Source organism: Hyperolius riggenbachi, chromosome 1 (genome assembly GCF_040937935.1).
Source record: "Hyperolius riggenbachi isolate aHypRig1 chromosome 1, aHypRig1.pri, whole genome shotgun sequence".
NCBI lineage: Eukaryota > Metazoa > Chordata > Amphibia > Anura > Hyperoliidae > Hyperolius > Hyperolius riggenbachi.
In genome coordinates this window covers 231,701,048-231,715,693 of record NC_090646.1, presented here as the reverse complement: position 1 = coordinate 231,715,693, position 14,646 = coordinate 231,701,048, and the positions used below count along the sequence as shown (strand labels likewise).

At 43.5% G+C, this 14,646-nt stretch overlaps 1 protein-coding gene across 2 annotated transcripts in view; it reads right to left on the bottom strand.

Annotated features, from left to right (window-relative positions):
* PPA2 (inorganic pyrophosphatase 2) overlaps positions 1-14,646 on the bottom strand; it is a 52,224-nt gene that overhangs the window by 13,347 nt on the left and 24,231 nt on the right. For both annotated transcript variants that reach the window (XM_068270695.1, XM_068270703.1), the window contains exons 6-7: positions 14,443-14,529; positions 8,307-8,433 (exon numbers count right to left, since the gene is read on the bottom strand). In XM_068270695.1, coding sequence (XP_068126796.1) covers positions 8,307-8,433; positions 14,443-14,529 — 214 coding nt within the window. The remainder of the gene's footprint in view (positions 1-8,306; positions 8,434-14,442; positions 14,530-14,646) is intronic.

Below are 14,646 nucleotides of genomic sequence, written 5' to 3'. Positions count from 1 at the left end.
TCTTCCCTCTAATCACCCACTGAACACCAATCAATCACCCTTCAATCACCCCGACACCACCTGTCACTGCTACCCATCAGGTTAGGCCCTAACCTGCCCCTTGCGGGCACCCAATCACCCGCCCACACCCTCAGAACGCCCTCAGACCCCAGCCCTGATCACCTTGCTAGTGCATTTCTTGCATCTATTCTCCCCTCTATTCACATCCTGATCACCTATCAATCACCCCGTCACCCCCTGTCACTGCTACCCATCAGATCAGACCCTAAACTGCCCCTTGCGTCACCCAAACACTCGCCCACAACCCTCAGACCCCGCCTGAACACCTCTCCAGTGCATTATTTACATCCGTTCTCCCCTCTAATCACCCATCAATCACTCCGTCACTGCTACCCATCATATCAGACCCTCATCTGCCCCTTTGCAGGCACTCAATCACCCACCCACACCCTCGGATCGCCCTCAGACCCCCCCCCCCCTGACCACCTCCCCAGTGCATTGCTTGCATCTATTCCCCCCTCTAATCACACCTTGAGACACCCATCAATCACCTCCTATCACACCTACCCATCAGATCAGGCCCTAATTTGCCCCGTGTGGGCTCCTGATCACTCGGCCAAACCCTCAGATCCCCCTCAGACCCCCTTCCGATCACCTACCCAGTGCATTGATTGCATCCATTCTCCCCTGTAATCACCCACTGAGACACCCATCAATCACCTCCTGTCACCCCCTAGCACTCCTATCCATCAGATCAGGCCCTAATCTGCCTCCTGCGGGCTTCTGATCACCCGGCCAAACCCTCACCCGCCCCACCGCAGTGACAGAATTTTTTTTTCTGATCACTGCTGGTCTCTACGACTTAATTGTCGCTGAGACCAACCGTTATGCCACACAATACGCAACCGCCAATCCAAGAAGCTACCATGCCTAGCCTTTTCGGTGGAAACGACTCCAAGTTTCCGAACGTAACATTTTTTGGGGCCTTCTCCTTAACATGGGTCTAGTCAAAAAGAATGTATTGCGGTCTTATTGGTCTACGCACCCAATACATCACATGCCCATGTTCTCTGCTGCCATGTCCAGGTCACGATTTGAGAACATCCTGCGCTTCAGTGCCAATACAACCTGTCATCTAAGAGGCCACCCTGCTTATGACCGGTTCCACAAAATTCGGCCCCTCATAGACCACCTGTCATCAAAATTTGCAGATGCTTATACCCCTGAACAGGCATTTTGAGGCATTTGGTTTCTAGACTACTCCTCACGGTTTTGGGCCCCTAAAATGCCAGGGCAGTATAGGAACCCTACCAAGTGACCCCCATTTTAGAAAGAAGACACCCCAAGGTATTCCGCTAGGTGTATGATGAGTTCATAGAAGATTTAATTTTTTGTCACACGTTAGCGGAAAATGACACTTTGTGAAAAAAACAAAAAAACAAACAAAAAAAAAATCAATTTCCGCTAACTTGTGACAAAAAATAAAATCTTCTATGAGCTCACCATACACCTAACGGAATACCTTGGGGTGTCTTCTTTCTAAAATGGGGTCACTTGTGGGGTTCCTATACTGCCCTAGCATTTTAGGGGCCCTAAACCGTTAGTAGTCTAGAAACCAAATGCCTCAAAATGACCTGTGACTAGGACGTTGGGCTCCTTAGCGCACCTAGGGCTTGATTCACAAAGCGGTGCTAACCCAGTTAGAGACTTTAGGCGTGATAACCATTGCACCACACTGGTGAAAAGCCAGTTTAGGCGTGATAAAGTTTAGGAGTGATACGTTTAGGCATGATACGTTTAGGCATGATACGTTTAGATAAGTTTAGATCGTGCGCAAAGTCCCGCACGCAAAGCAGCTCCATTAAACTCTATGCAAAGTGCACCAGACTTTGCTAGCACAAAACTTTTGATCAGCTGTGCACTGTGGTGCTAACCCAGTTGGTGCTTAAACTTATCACGCCTAAACTTATCATGCCTAAACTGAGTTTAGGCGTGATAAAGGGCTTTTCACCAGCGTGCTAACTGTTAGCACCGCTTTGTGAATCAAGCCCCTAAACTGCAAAAAAAGTGTCACACATGTGGTATCGCCGTACTCAGGAGAAGTAGTATAATGTGTTTTGGAGTGTATTTTTACACATACCCATGCTGGGTGGGAGAAATATCTCTGTAAATGACAATTGTTTGAGATTTTTTTTTTTTTTTTTACACACAATTGTCCATTTACAGAGATATTTCTTCCACCCAGCAGGGGTATGTGTAAAAATACACCCCAAAACACATTATACTACTTCTCCTGAGTGCGGCGATACCACATGTGTGACACTTTTTTGCAGCCTAGGTGTGCAAAGGGGCCCAACGTCCTATTCACAGGTCATTTTGAGGCATTTAGTTTCTAGACTACTCCTCACACTTTAGGGCCCCTAAAATGCCAGGGCAGTATAGGAACCACACAAGTGACCCCATTTTAGAAAGACGACACCCCAAGGTATTCCGTTAGTTGTATGGTGAGTTCATAGAAGATTTTATTTTTTGTAACAAGTTAGCGGAAAATGACACTTTGTGAAAAAAAACTGTAAAAATCTATTTCCACTAACTTGTGACAAAAAATAAAATCTTCTATGAATTCACCATACTCCTAACAGAATACCTTGGGGTTCCTACAATCCCGCCGCGTCCAGCGAGCGTCATGCGCTATGACGTCGTAGCGCACGACGCTCGCTGGACGCGGCGGGATTGTCTGTGTGCAGTAGTCTCGGTATCTTTTAGAGCACTAGCCAGTAAGATATTGCGGAGAGGGACGCTAGATGACAGAGGCGTGCGCCTTGTCACAAGCTTAGTGCATCTCATCTCTGCATACCCCTGTACCTGGAATCAGGTAGCTTGTCAAACAAGGGGCTGGCTGTGTTTCATTTTCTTGATGAAGTTTTTTTTGACCCAATGAGTGGTTATACACCACTGATCTGTTTTTAACCACTTTTTAAATAAACTGGTACGCTTTTACGCGATGTGGAATTCGTTTTTTTGATTACACAGACTGGGAATAGCCGAGAGAGGACTGCCAGAGAGGCTGTGGGGTGGCCAATACCCCGAATGCGAGCATTGGCCTTGGAGGCCTAGAAGTCTGGTGAGTCTTTCCCCGAAGGGGGGGCTTTTTCATTATATGACATATTCGCTGTGTTTTAGAGGGAACAGGCAGAGAAGAGCGCTTAACCATTTCACTGAAGAACACCCACCTTGAGTCACGGAGTCCGACTCCCTTTGTCCGCCCCTCTCTGCATCATGCTCCAAATCCACGCCCTCAGCGGACCTGATAGGAGCCTTGCAGGATGAAGCACTGGAAGCGCCGCACAGCGCCGTCCATGTGCGTGTGGGCAGACATGTGGAGACGCGAGCGGACGTAACAGCCGCTGACGTCACCAGTTGTTTACTAGGAAGTCGGAGCCGCAAGCCAATAGGAGCCACAGACTGAGATGCGACGATAACGTCGCATCAAGAATAAATAACATTGCGGCCAAAAGAGGGCGCACCCTCCCGAAGGCAAATGGCTAATTACCATAAATAAATAAATATACTCATCAACCATATAAAGTAGTGCGACCAAAAGAGGGCGCACCCTCCCAAGAACACATGACTAATGACCATAGATAAATTAACATACTGTTCTCAAAACATCAATACACACATATATAAATAATCCATACAAATGGCATAGGCCATAGAAAGAGCTGCAGGGAAAAGACAAAGGAGAGGAGAAAGAGGAAGTTGTCACCATCAATACAGAGGCAAAACTTTTCTTCTGGATAGCAGTGGGCTCAATTAGACCATAACGCTGGGCACAATGGAGCATATTATAAAAAAGGTAAAACAAGTTGTCTATTAGGTCCTCTAGGCTCCATTGTGTCCAGCCTCTTTATCCAATAGGCCTCCCTCCAGAGTAATTTCTTAGCGCGATCACCACCCCTTCTCAGCGGTCCCACCTGTCCAATTACCATGAATCTAAGCTGGCTTACATGATGACCGGTTTGAACAAAATGATGTGCCACTGCCTGATCTGTCAAACGCTCTCTGTGGCCTGGTGCACACCAAAAACCGCTAGCAGATCCGCAAAATGCTAGCAGATTTTGAAACGCTTTTTGTTATTTTTCTGCAGCGTTTCAGCTAGCGTTTTGCGGTTTTGTGTAGCGGTTTTGGTATAGTAGATTTCCTGTATTGTTACAGTAAAGCTGTTACTGAACAGCTACTGTAACAAAAAACGCCTGGCAAACCGCTCTGAAGTGCCGTTTTTCAGAGCGGTTTGCGTTTTTCCTATACTTAACATTGAGGCAGAAACGCATCCGCAATCCAAAATCTGCAGCAGCCCGGGAGTATGCGTTTCTGCAAAACGCCTCCCGCTCTGGTGTGCACCAGCCCATTGAAATACATTACCCTAGCAGATCCGCACCCGCAAGCGGATCGCAAACTGCAGCCGAACCGCTCTGGTGTGCACTAGGCCTGTTAGCATGTTTATGCGATGACAACCTTTTCTTTAATTTCTGAGTAGTCTGACCAATATACAGTAAGCCACATGGGCATTTAAGTGCATACACTACATGATCCGAATCACATGTGTGCCACCCTCTAATTGGAATTTTGGTACCCTGGTGGGGAAGTAACAATGTTCCACCCTTAATGACAGAACTACAGTGGACACAATTTAACATGGATATGTCCCTCTTCTATCAGGCCCAGTGCACACCAAAACCGCTAGCAGATCCGCAATACGCTAGCGGTTTTGGGAGCTGATTTCAGAGCGATTCTAGGTATGTTTAGAGAGGTTTTCTAAACATACCTAGCGGTTTTGCGTGCGTTTTTGTGTAGCAGATTACACATATTGTTACAGTAAAAGCTGTTACTGAACAGCTACTGTAACAAAAATGCCTGGCAAACCGCTCTGAACTAGCGTTTTTCAGAGCGGTTTGCGTTTTTCCTATACTTTACATTGAGGACGAAACGCTTCCGAAAACCGCAAACGCGCAGCAGGAGGCGCGTTTGCGGCTTGGCAAAAACCGCAAACCGCAGGTGTGCACCATCCCATTGCAATACATTAGACAAGCGTTTTTAGAGGCGGATGCGGCCGGCGGATCGCTCCAAAAACCGCTCGGTGTGCACTGGGCCTCAGTCTGTGTTCGAGTGGTATTTCATGCACAGTCAGCATGGACTAACCGATCTCTTAGGGTAGGTGGTCTTTTATATGAAATTAACGGGGGGGTTTTTAAAATGCTCAATCTCCGGGAAGCTATCTGACAGCAAATGCCAATGCTGCCTAATGATTCTAGATATGTTATTACTTTGTGTGTTATATTTTGTGACAAAGGGTATACGATTACGTATATGTGGTCTACTCTACTTGGATATCCTCGCAAGAAATTTATTTTGTATCTCATCCATCCTTCTCCCATTCACTGCCTCATCCTCAACAATGTGTTGTATTCTCTAAAACTGGCTAATCTGGACTGAACTCCTAGTAGCCCCAAGCCCCTAGCCTGGCACATCGACTAACAGCAACAGGAGGTGTGCATCACACTACTATTTGCACTTGTAATAGTCACAATGTAGAAGCCACCAAAACCAGCTTTCCAAAAACAGCCACTTTGTGAGAGTGTTTGTTAATGTTCACCACATTTCAAAGCACATGTAGCAGGTGACCATTATCTCTAAGCAACAGAAACTGCTAATGCAGCAGCTGAGGGATGGCTAGATGAGGGGCCCCTCAGGTCAAAAGACCCCAGTGCAGGAGAAAAATGTACATCCCTTATTTCTACACCACTAATAAAAAGCATCCCTGGAGACTCCCATTAGGCGACTCTGTCTAGGCAGAAATCTAAGGCCCCGTTCACATCACAAACGCGGATGGCCATGCGTGCGGAACGCGTGCGGACCGCAACGCGTACGAACGCACGCCATCCGCGTTTGTGTGCGTTGCGTGGCTGATCCCATCACTGAAAAGTGAATGGGACAGCCACGCGTTTTTACAAAAAATGCGTGCAGCATGCGTTCCCGGACCGCACAGGTCCGGAACGCATGCAGTGTGAACATCAGACATTGCACTCTATGCACTGTCTGATGTCGTGCGTGTCTGCCTCCTGCACGCGTTTCCAAAACGCGGCTGGAAACGCGTGCAGTGTGAACGGGGCCTTAAGGTCTATCGTAAAGTGTGAGGTTTATTTGTAACATGTAAACGTTGCATCCAGAGACATGGTGCATAGACATTATCATTATGGTAGGTACTACAGACACAATAGTGGAGTAATGGATAGCGCTCTAGTTGTATGCACTCAACCCCCCCCCCCCCAAAAAAAAATTAATCTATCTGAATATTATTTACCATTAATCCTAACAATTTAAAGAGCCAAACGAAAAACAGTTGGATTTGCCTCAACAAAACTAGAATTTTAACTTCTGATATCGCTGAAGAATTTTAATGCTTCTCAGATACAATTTATGTAGAAGACAACCTATCTAAAATTACTTTAGGTCTTGCTTTTTGTTAACGTCTTGGTATGCATTGGTGCAACAACAGAAACAGAGTCCTGTATGCGGACATGTTCATTACACCGGAGAGGAGAATATGTCCGGTCACTCACACTTACCACTTTCTGCCATAGTTGTCTCAACGGTACATGAACAGCGCCACAGCAGGGAAAAGGTTAACATTTCCTTTTTCTTTCACGGTTATGCTTTAAGTGTAGGACAAACATATACAGACAGTGTGCAATGAAATCATGGCAGACACTTATTCTCAACCTTTTTTCTTGTTAATCAAAGCACATCTCCCACAGCTTCTTAACAGCAAGTGATGGTAGAAATCACTAAAACATACATAATATCAGGTTGTGGGGAACAGCTCATCCTTTAAAGTTGATTATGAACTGCAAACAGGACTTGGACAGAACATTGCACAACAATTTAAAGCAGCTGAGAATAAGTACTTCCAATCAAGCAATGTGAAGGAGTAGAACTGCTTGCTGGATCAAGCTGTATTATGGGTAATGATCAGTGTGCCATATGGCACTCACTGAAGTAGGACAATAGGAGACAGAGATAAACAGTATTCACTTTACAAAGTATTACTAAACTGTGTTCTTTTGAAGAGCAAAGCCAAAAACAGTTTGGCTTAGTACTTGTGAAAAATAGTACTCACAAGCCTATCTGTCCTGTGGCAAGATGTTTCCACAGCTGCTAGTATCCCCGGTTTCCCCCCCAAAACTGCAAGTCATCATCTTGCAGTTGGAGCCCAGACTGTTTACCTACTGTAAAATTTGGAGAATCGACTCAAATATTGTGACAAAAGGCCAAAGCTTAGCATTCTGGGAGACGACTCAAACATTACAGTCTCTAAGACCCTAAGGGCATATAAAACATAAGCTTAAAATTCACCTTGCCAGTATCAATTATAAAATGCCAATTATGGCTTGAGTGGGTCTTTAAAAAAAATCCATCTATCCATTTTTATATTCTTTCAGGTCCAGATCTGGAAATAATGCCTGTAATTAAAATAAACCTGTCACAAACAGCAATATACATTGATCATGATGAAAATAAATGCAATTTATGCTGCTAATTTCAGCTGTACTTCCGTGATTTTAATAGTAGATAATTGATTGAGACTCTTTAAATGGCACAAAACATCTGTGGGGCAGTGTATATGCCAACACAGTACATTAGGTGTAAATCAGTAGAATTCTAGGTGTAACTAGCCTGTGGGTACAATAATGGTAAGATGGCTCTCTCTGGTCATTGCTGTTTCTGTTCTAGGTACTGTACGTTGCCCCCTCAATGCCACTGTCCTGGCAACAAAGGTTTCAGGAATTCTGAATTCAAAGATGGCTGCTAGGCCCATCCTTTCCAGTACTCAAATGTATGAGACAACTTTGATTGCTGCTATCCAATCACCATTGCTGAATGGAGACATGCCACAAACTACACCACTGGACCAGAGCATAATGGACCTGGAAGAGGAGAAGAGATGCAGAAGGAATCTGAGGGGAGTCTTCCTAAAGAAGAATCATCCTTTTTCCCACAGGCTAGTTTTCAAATTTGCCCTGAATTCAACCTTAAGGTTAAAGTGACAAAAATAAATAAATTTGAACCCTATCCCATGTGCCATTTAAAAACATAATCAAGTTCAAAACAAAGCTGGGGAATAACGCTGATAATGTATTTGCTCACTGGCCTGAAAATGTATCCATTCTTAAAACTTATGAGAAGTGTATACACATGAGAATGGTCAGGACGGCTGTGTCCTCTGCAGTGGTAGTATAACTAACCGTTAAACTTATCAGCTTCAGGGTCATCAATATTGATTGCAATTACTTTCCAGTCCATCTCTCCTTCATCTATGAGTGCCAGAACACCCAGAACTTTCACTTGGATTACATCTCCCCTGGAGCAAACCTGCAAAAACACAACGCCTTATGATAATGTTCCACCATGAATATTTTACTAACAACATTTGACACTCTATCTGTCAAGGATTTTCAACAGCTGTCATGATGCTTCTTATCACAGATCACAAGTTAAAAAGGGAACACACAATGGCATCAAGGAGCAGTGCACAACAAAGAGTGGCCCTGAAAACAAAAAGCAAACATTTGCAGTCATAGCTGCCATCCTTAGTGCAATAAATTAATACATCTTTTTTACCACTTGCTAAATAGCTACTAAAAAGTGGACTAAAAAATATCCTAATAATTAGAATTTTTAGATGCCAAATGTTACACAGTAGACCTAAACATTGTTATTACAAACATTATTATTAATGCGAAGGCTAAAAATGTCAAGACAGTACCTGAGATTCATTTGGGCCAAATATTACAGCAATATAACTAGTGCTGTGTGAGAAAAAAAACAAAGTGCAAACACGTGCAAAGTGCCACTTTGCACGTGTTTGCACTTGGCCTTTTGCACATGGCACTTTGCATTTGGCCCTCTGCACTTGGCCCTTTGCACTTGCATTTGGCACTTGGCCCTTTGCATTTGGCACTTGGCCCTTTGCACTTGTCCCTTTGCAGTTGGCCCTTTGACAGCCATTTTTTTTTTGGTGGGGGGAGGGATTTTAAGTCCCCACATCATCAATTAGTGTTCCCCTTTCAAAAATAATGATGCTACATGCCTCATATACCCTTAGGTTACTTTCCCACCTAGACGTTGCGTTTTAGGGGACGTTATGGTCGCATAACGTGCCCCTAACGCAACGCATGGTGGTGTTGAAGTTGGACGTCAAAGCAGCCTCCAGGTTAGTGATAGGAAGTCCGGATCTTTTTAAGGATTCGGATCATTTGAATCTGATCATTGAAAAGATCCGGATCTTTGAACCGAATCATTTGATTCATTTTACTAGGGAAGTAGACTGGGTGAAATGACTGGCAGGACAGGACTTTCCCTGCACTGTACATTCTGTATGTTCCTGTTTCTTCCAGACAGACATCCACTGTGAACCGAATCGTTCATTGTGGTGATCCGGATGATTCGACTCACAAAAAAAGATCCGGATCAAATGAACGATTCGTTCATGATCCGGACAACACTACAGTCTCACCAGGAGTCACCACAGTGAGGTGAATATTAATTAGCCATGTGGCTGGCCGCGGAGGAGGAGGAGGGGAGACCTCCTCCTCCAACATTACTGGGCATGTGCACACAGTCTAACGCCGCATATAACGTACTGCATGCTGCACTTTCCCAGAACATGCTGCGTTATCCTGTAACGCAACGTGGGCACTGTGAACAGCCCTTTGATTTTACATTACTATACGTTGGGCTGCGTTACAGGCTGCACCAACGTGCGCCTGTAACGTCTTACTGTGAAAGCAGCCTAAAAAACAGTTTTAAAGCAATTTAAAGGCCACTTCCGGTTTTCCATCCGGATATCCGAATCCAGTCAGATACTGGGGGTCGGATATCCGTCCCGGATTCGGATTGGAAATTTTTTGATCCAGATATTCGACACGGATCGGATAGGGGGTTATACGGATTCGAATTGGATCCAGATAGTGAAAAGTCCGAGCAGCACTGCACACCTGCACACACACACACACACGCACACACGCGCACACACACACACACACGCACGCACACACACACGCACACGAACCCCTTTAACTCAGGAAGTGGAGCTTGCAAATTAAATCCACATGTCACGACAGAAGATGTCGGCACCACATAAATCCTACATAATATTTGTCAAAAATTGTGGTCAACTACAGGCTGTGGCTGTCCATCGATCTACCAGCCGATGACACCTCGTCACCAGGATAGGTTTTTATTTTCTTCACAATATAGGTCGTAATGTTGATCACGGGACTATTGACTCTGCAGACGAAAGATCGCAATGTCGATCGCGGGTAGATTGCGGGACTATTGGCTCTGCAGACAAGTAGTGTACAGGTAAATAAAACATGCAATGCAAAATATTGTTGTATAAAAAAGGGTATTCTAGAACAAGCAGCTTCTAGATTTCCTGAGTGATGTGGACTGGTTGGGTAGGTCACTGTATTTAATGCTAGTGTTGTGGGGTAATTCAGCAATACCATTAACCATCTAGTGCTCAGTACTAGAATGTACTAGAATGTATGCAAATATACTGGCTACAAAGATACCGGTACATTGCATAAAATAAATTTGAAATCCAAGCAATACTTTTAGGCATATGTGTATATTAATTAAAAAAAAATATCAGTGCTGGTCTCATAAATTGAACAGTACTTTGATACAATGTTAATCCCAAATGTGATATCTTTTGTTAGTAACAACTCTCATGATCACCACCACCAATAAGGGAATAGAGGCTTACCAGGCGAGAACAAACCATGTTATAAGGTTGTGAATTCAGCATAAACAACTTCCAAACGAATACTCCAGTTACCCCAGTGGATGCTTCAGCTATCCCTACGGTCCTGGTCCTTGTGGAGTCTAAAACTGAGCTAAGTCAGGTCTGATGTCTTTTCACCAAAGTATATCCTTTATTCTGAGCACCTGTTTACCTGATGCAACCCACACCCCCCTGAACACCTCAGTGACACATACTCAACACACACTGAACATCTCAGTGTGTGTCAGTGTCAATGAGGTGTTCAGGTGGATGCAACAGGTGTGCAAAGAACGCTCCATAAACAGTTTGCTGAAGATAAGCAGACTAAGGATATGGATTACGGGAACCATGTCCTGTGGTCTTATGAGACCAAGATACATTTGTTACAGATGGTCTCAAGCACGTGGGGCAGCAACCTGGAAAGCTTCAGTTTACTGAGGAAACCATGAATGGCAATATGTACTGTGACATACTTAAGCAGAGCTGGATCCACTCCCTTCAGAAACTGACGCAAGGCATGATGACCCCAAACACATTTCCAAGACGACCACTGCCTTGATAAAGAAACTGAGTAAAGATGCTGGACTGGCCAAGCACGTTCCCAGACGTAACCACTATTAAGCATCTGTGGGGCAGCCTCAAAATGGAAGGTAAACACTGGAAGGTGGAGGCATCCCCCCAAAATTATATTTCAAACAAGTATAATTGCCACTGCTCAGGTCTGTGAGAAACCTCACCAGTCGCACTCATGATTCTTGAATAGGCCCCCCAAATAGGATTAGGCACTAGTTAAAAATAAGCACCTCCAAGCCAGGAGCATGTACAGAATCACTAGTAGCCACACAACACTTTCTTGTGGGTGTTACTGACCTGAAGAAGCGATTAAAGCATGTGAAAGGTGTTGTCAAACCCTATTCTTGTGCAATAAAAATTTAGAATTGCTACAAAGTGGTTTTAGCTGTTGTTCTTCAGGAGGGATAAGTAATTCACTTCCACTCCTATTCAAACTTGTTTGAAGAGATTATATTTTATTTTTGGGGTGCGTTCCACCTCTATCGTTTGCACCTCCTTTGGAGTTGGTTGTTTTTAGTCCAATCCTCTTTCGAGGACCGTTCTAAGAACCAGGAGTGCGACCAGTGAGGTTCCTCACAGACCTGAGCGTTGACAGGAATTCCACCGTATTGGTGGTTGCACAGTGGTTGCAACCAGAAAAGCGTGGGTACTTCTTACTCTAACCATCCTACTATATCATAGCACATTGCACTAGAAGCCCTTGGGTCAGTCCTACAAGTCAAATGAAAGGTGGAGTGTAAGGTCTCTAACATCTACCAACTTCATCTTGGAGAAGTGGAAGAGGTGGCAACCTATGAAGCTCTAGTAAACCCTATTCCCAATAGAGTGCAGGTAGTGCTGGAAAATGGTGGAAATACAAAATATGGACACTTTGGGCAAAATGTTGACAATCCTCACTTTTGTTGCCAGTGGTTTAGACATTAACAGCTGTGCGTTGAATTATTTTCATGTGACTGCAAATTTACAGTTATACATAGTGTACTCACTTTTGTGGGATGCTGTACATAACTGTATAGTACAGAGATGCAGCTTTTTCAGCATTTGAATACATTGATATTATGTACATGCGCCTCCTCAACTGCACGGTTGTAGATGAGAAACAGGCTTTCCTCCTCAGACAAATCACTGCAATGAGCCGTCATTATTGAAAATTAACTGTGGCTCATTAAGAACTCTGTGAAACAATGAGGCGAGCTATTCTTGAAAACACCCAGGAGACTGCCAGCGCTGGAAAGCAAAGAACATCTGCATCTTTTTTTCTGGAAAGTGTAAATGCGAAGGAGGGGTCTGACAGGCTGCTACCCCCTAATTGGAAGATCCATCTCACAGTTTAGTTACAGAAATCTACAAGAAAACTCTGATAGTCATCATCTAATGTGTTACAGTGATTATGAAACAAGGATGAAATCCAATGCGCTATCAACTATTACATTGAATAGAATTAAAACAAGTTTCATTGCACATTATTGGAATAGCTTTAAGGGTTCATATATTCTTCTTACAATTTAATGACCTTTACAAAATGTTTAGTGGGAGCACACCAGTCTGTGCAGAAGAGATTGCATTTTTCTGCCATGCGGATTTCTGCATTTTTTTTTCAGTGTTTGCATTTTTGGATTGCGATATTGTATGCATTTGCTGTTTATAATAATCTGCCTTTTTAACGTGAAGAAAAATACAGTATCAGAAAACAAACTGTACAGCAGCAGGAGAGAGAGTGGGGCCAAAACAAGTCTTCTTCAAATGGCAGCAGAAAAAGTAAAAAATGAAACAAAAAAAAAACAAAAAAGAGAACAGCGCTTTTAAAGTAAAAGTAAGAGAATAATGGAAAAATTACGACAAGAACTGACTTCTGGAATACTTTTAAATAAAAAAAAATGCAAAAAGGGAAACATTTACTGCACAGATAGGACCTGCTCAGAAGTATAATGCAAAACCTCACTACATGCATATACTGTATATGGGTGTTTTTCTCCCCCAGGTGTCATGAAATTCTGACTAGCTTTTCTTGTGATTGGAGATGCAGTGTAATCTCATTATAGTAAATTCTGATATAGTAAATATTTGAGTATAGTAAACTAAATGTCCAGGTCCCAGCCAAGCACCGTTTATGGGAGTAACGCCTGGCAAAGAAAACCCTGCTATAATAGAAATTATGTTATAGTAAAGCTGTTTTTTGGCCCCTGCGGTGTCCTGTATCCAGCTATATTGGAAAATGGGCATAAGTATGCATCACATGTCAGCCAGAGACCATTGGTGGATCAGGCTTTAGTGTTCAAGCACCTCTGCTGCCAATACTCTAATACCATTATACATCAAACCTATATGGGGAAGGAGGGGAATACCATTAGACACCAAAGCTATGGGAGGGGCAGGGCTACTAAACTACCAGAGAAGCAATATGGGGTGTGTGTTAGCAGCCCGGGTTTCAACTCTAGGTTTATACTCGAGTCAAACTATTTTTTTTTTTCCTCAAGGATAAAATAAGCAACTTGATTTGTAGTAGGATCGGTTTATATTTGAGTATATATGATAATATGCACATTTTTTCAGCCTGAAAATGAGCCACTGTAGCATTTGATTGGTGCATCTTCTGCAGCATTTTATCAGTATATAATATTGTCACTAGCTGTCCCTTAGAGGGGTTCACAATCTAATTCCTCCCGCAGGGAGTGGAGTTCTCTCCTTTAGCGATCAGCTAAGTCCAATACTAATCAGCTGACCCACTATTATGCAGAAAATATCCTCAATTCCGCTTCTCCCCATAGAACAGAATAAGCTGCTCAGAGAGCTAAGCAGTTCATCTGTACATCAGAAATGAATAATAAGTCACCCAAAGTGATCACCAAAGATAGTTTCAACATCTGTCATCTGTATACATGTTACGTGGGCTACTGAGTCTTTCCACTTAAGCACACGTCTGTCCCCGTTGGGTGCTTGTCTACCTGGTATCTACATGTTACGTGAGAACATCCACAACTAGGTACATTTGCATCATGAAAAGTATAATAAAAGCAAACCTTGGAGCCAATTTCACAGACATCAATGGGATCATTATCACCACAACAACCAGTGTCCTTGTCCTTGTGCTTAGGATCTTCCCATGTCTGTTACAAATATAGTAAAAAAAAAAATAATGAGCATTAGGTAAGCTGTCTATACAGCTTAATTGTAATGACACAGAATGTAGGTAACCAAAGTCAAGAAACCAATCAGAATACGCT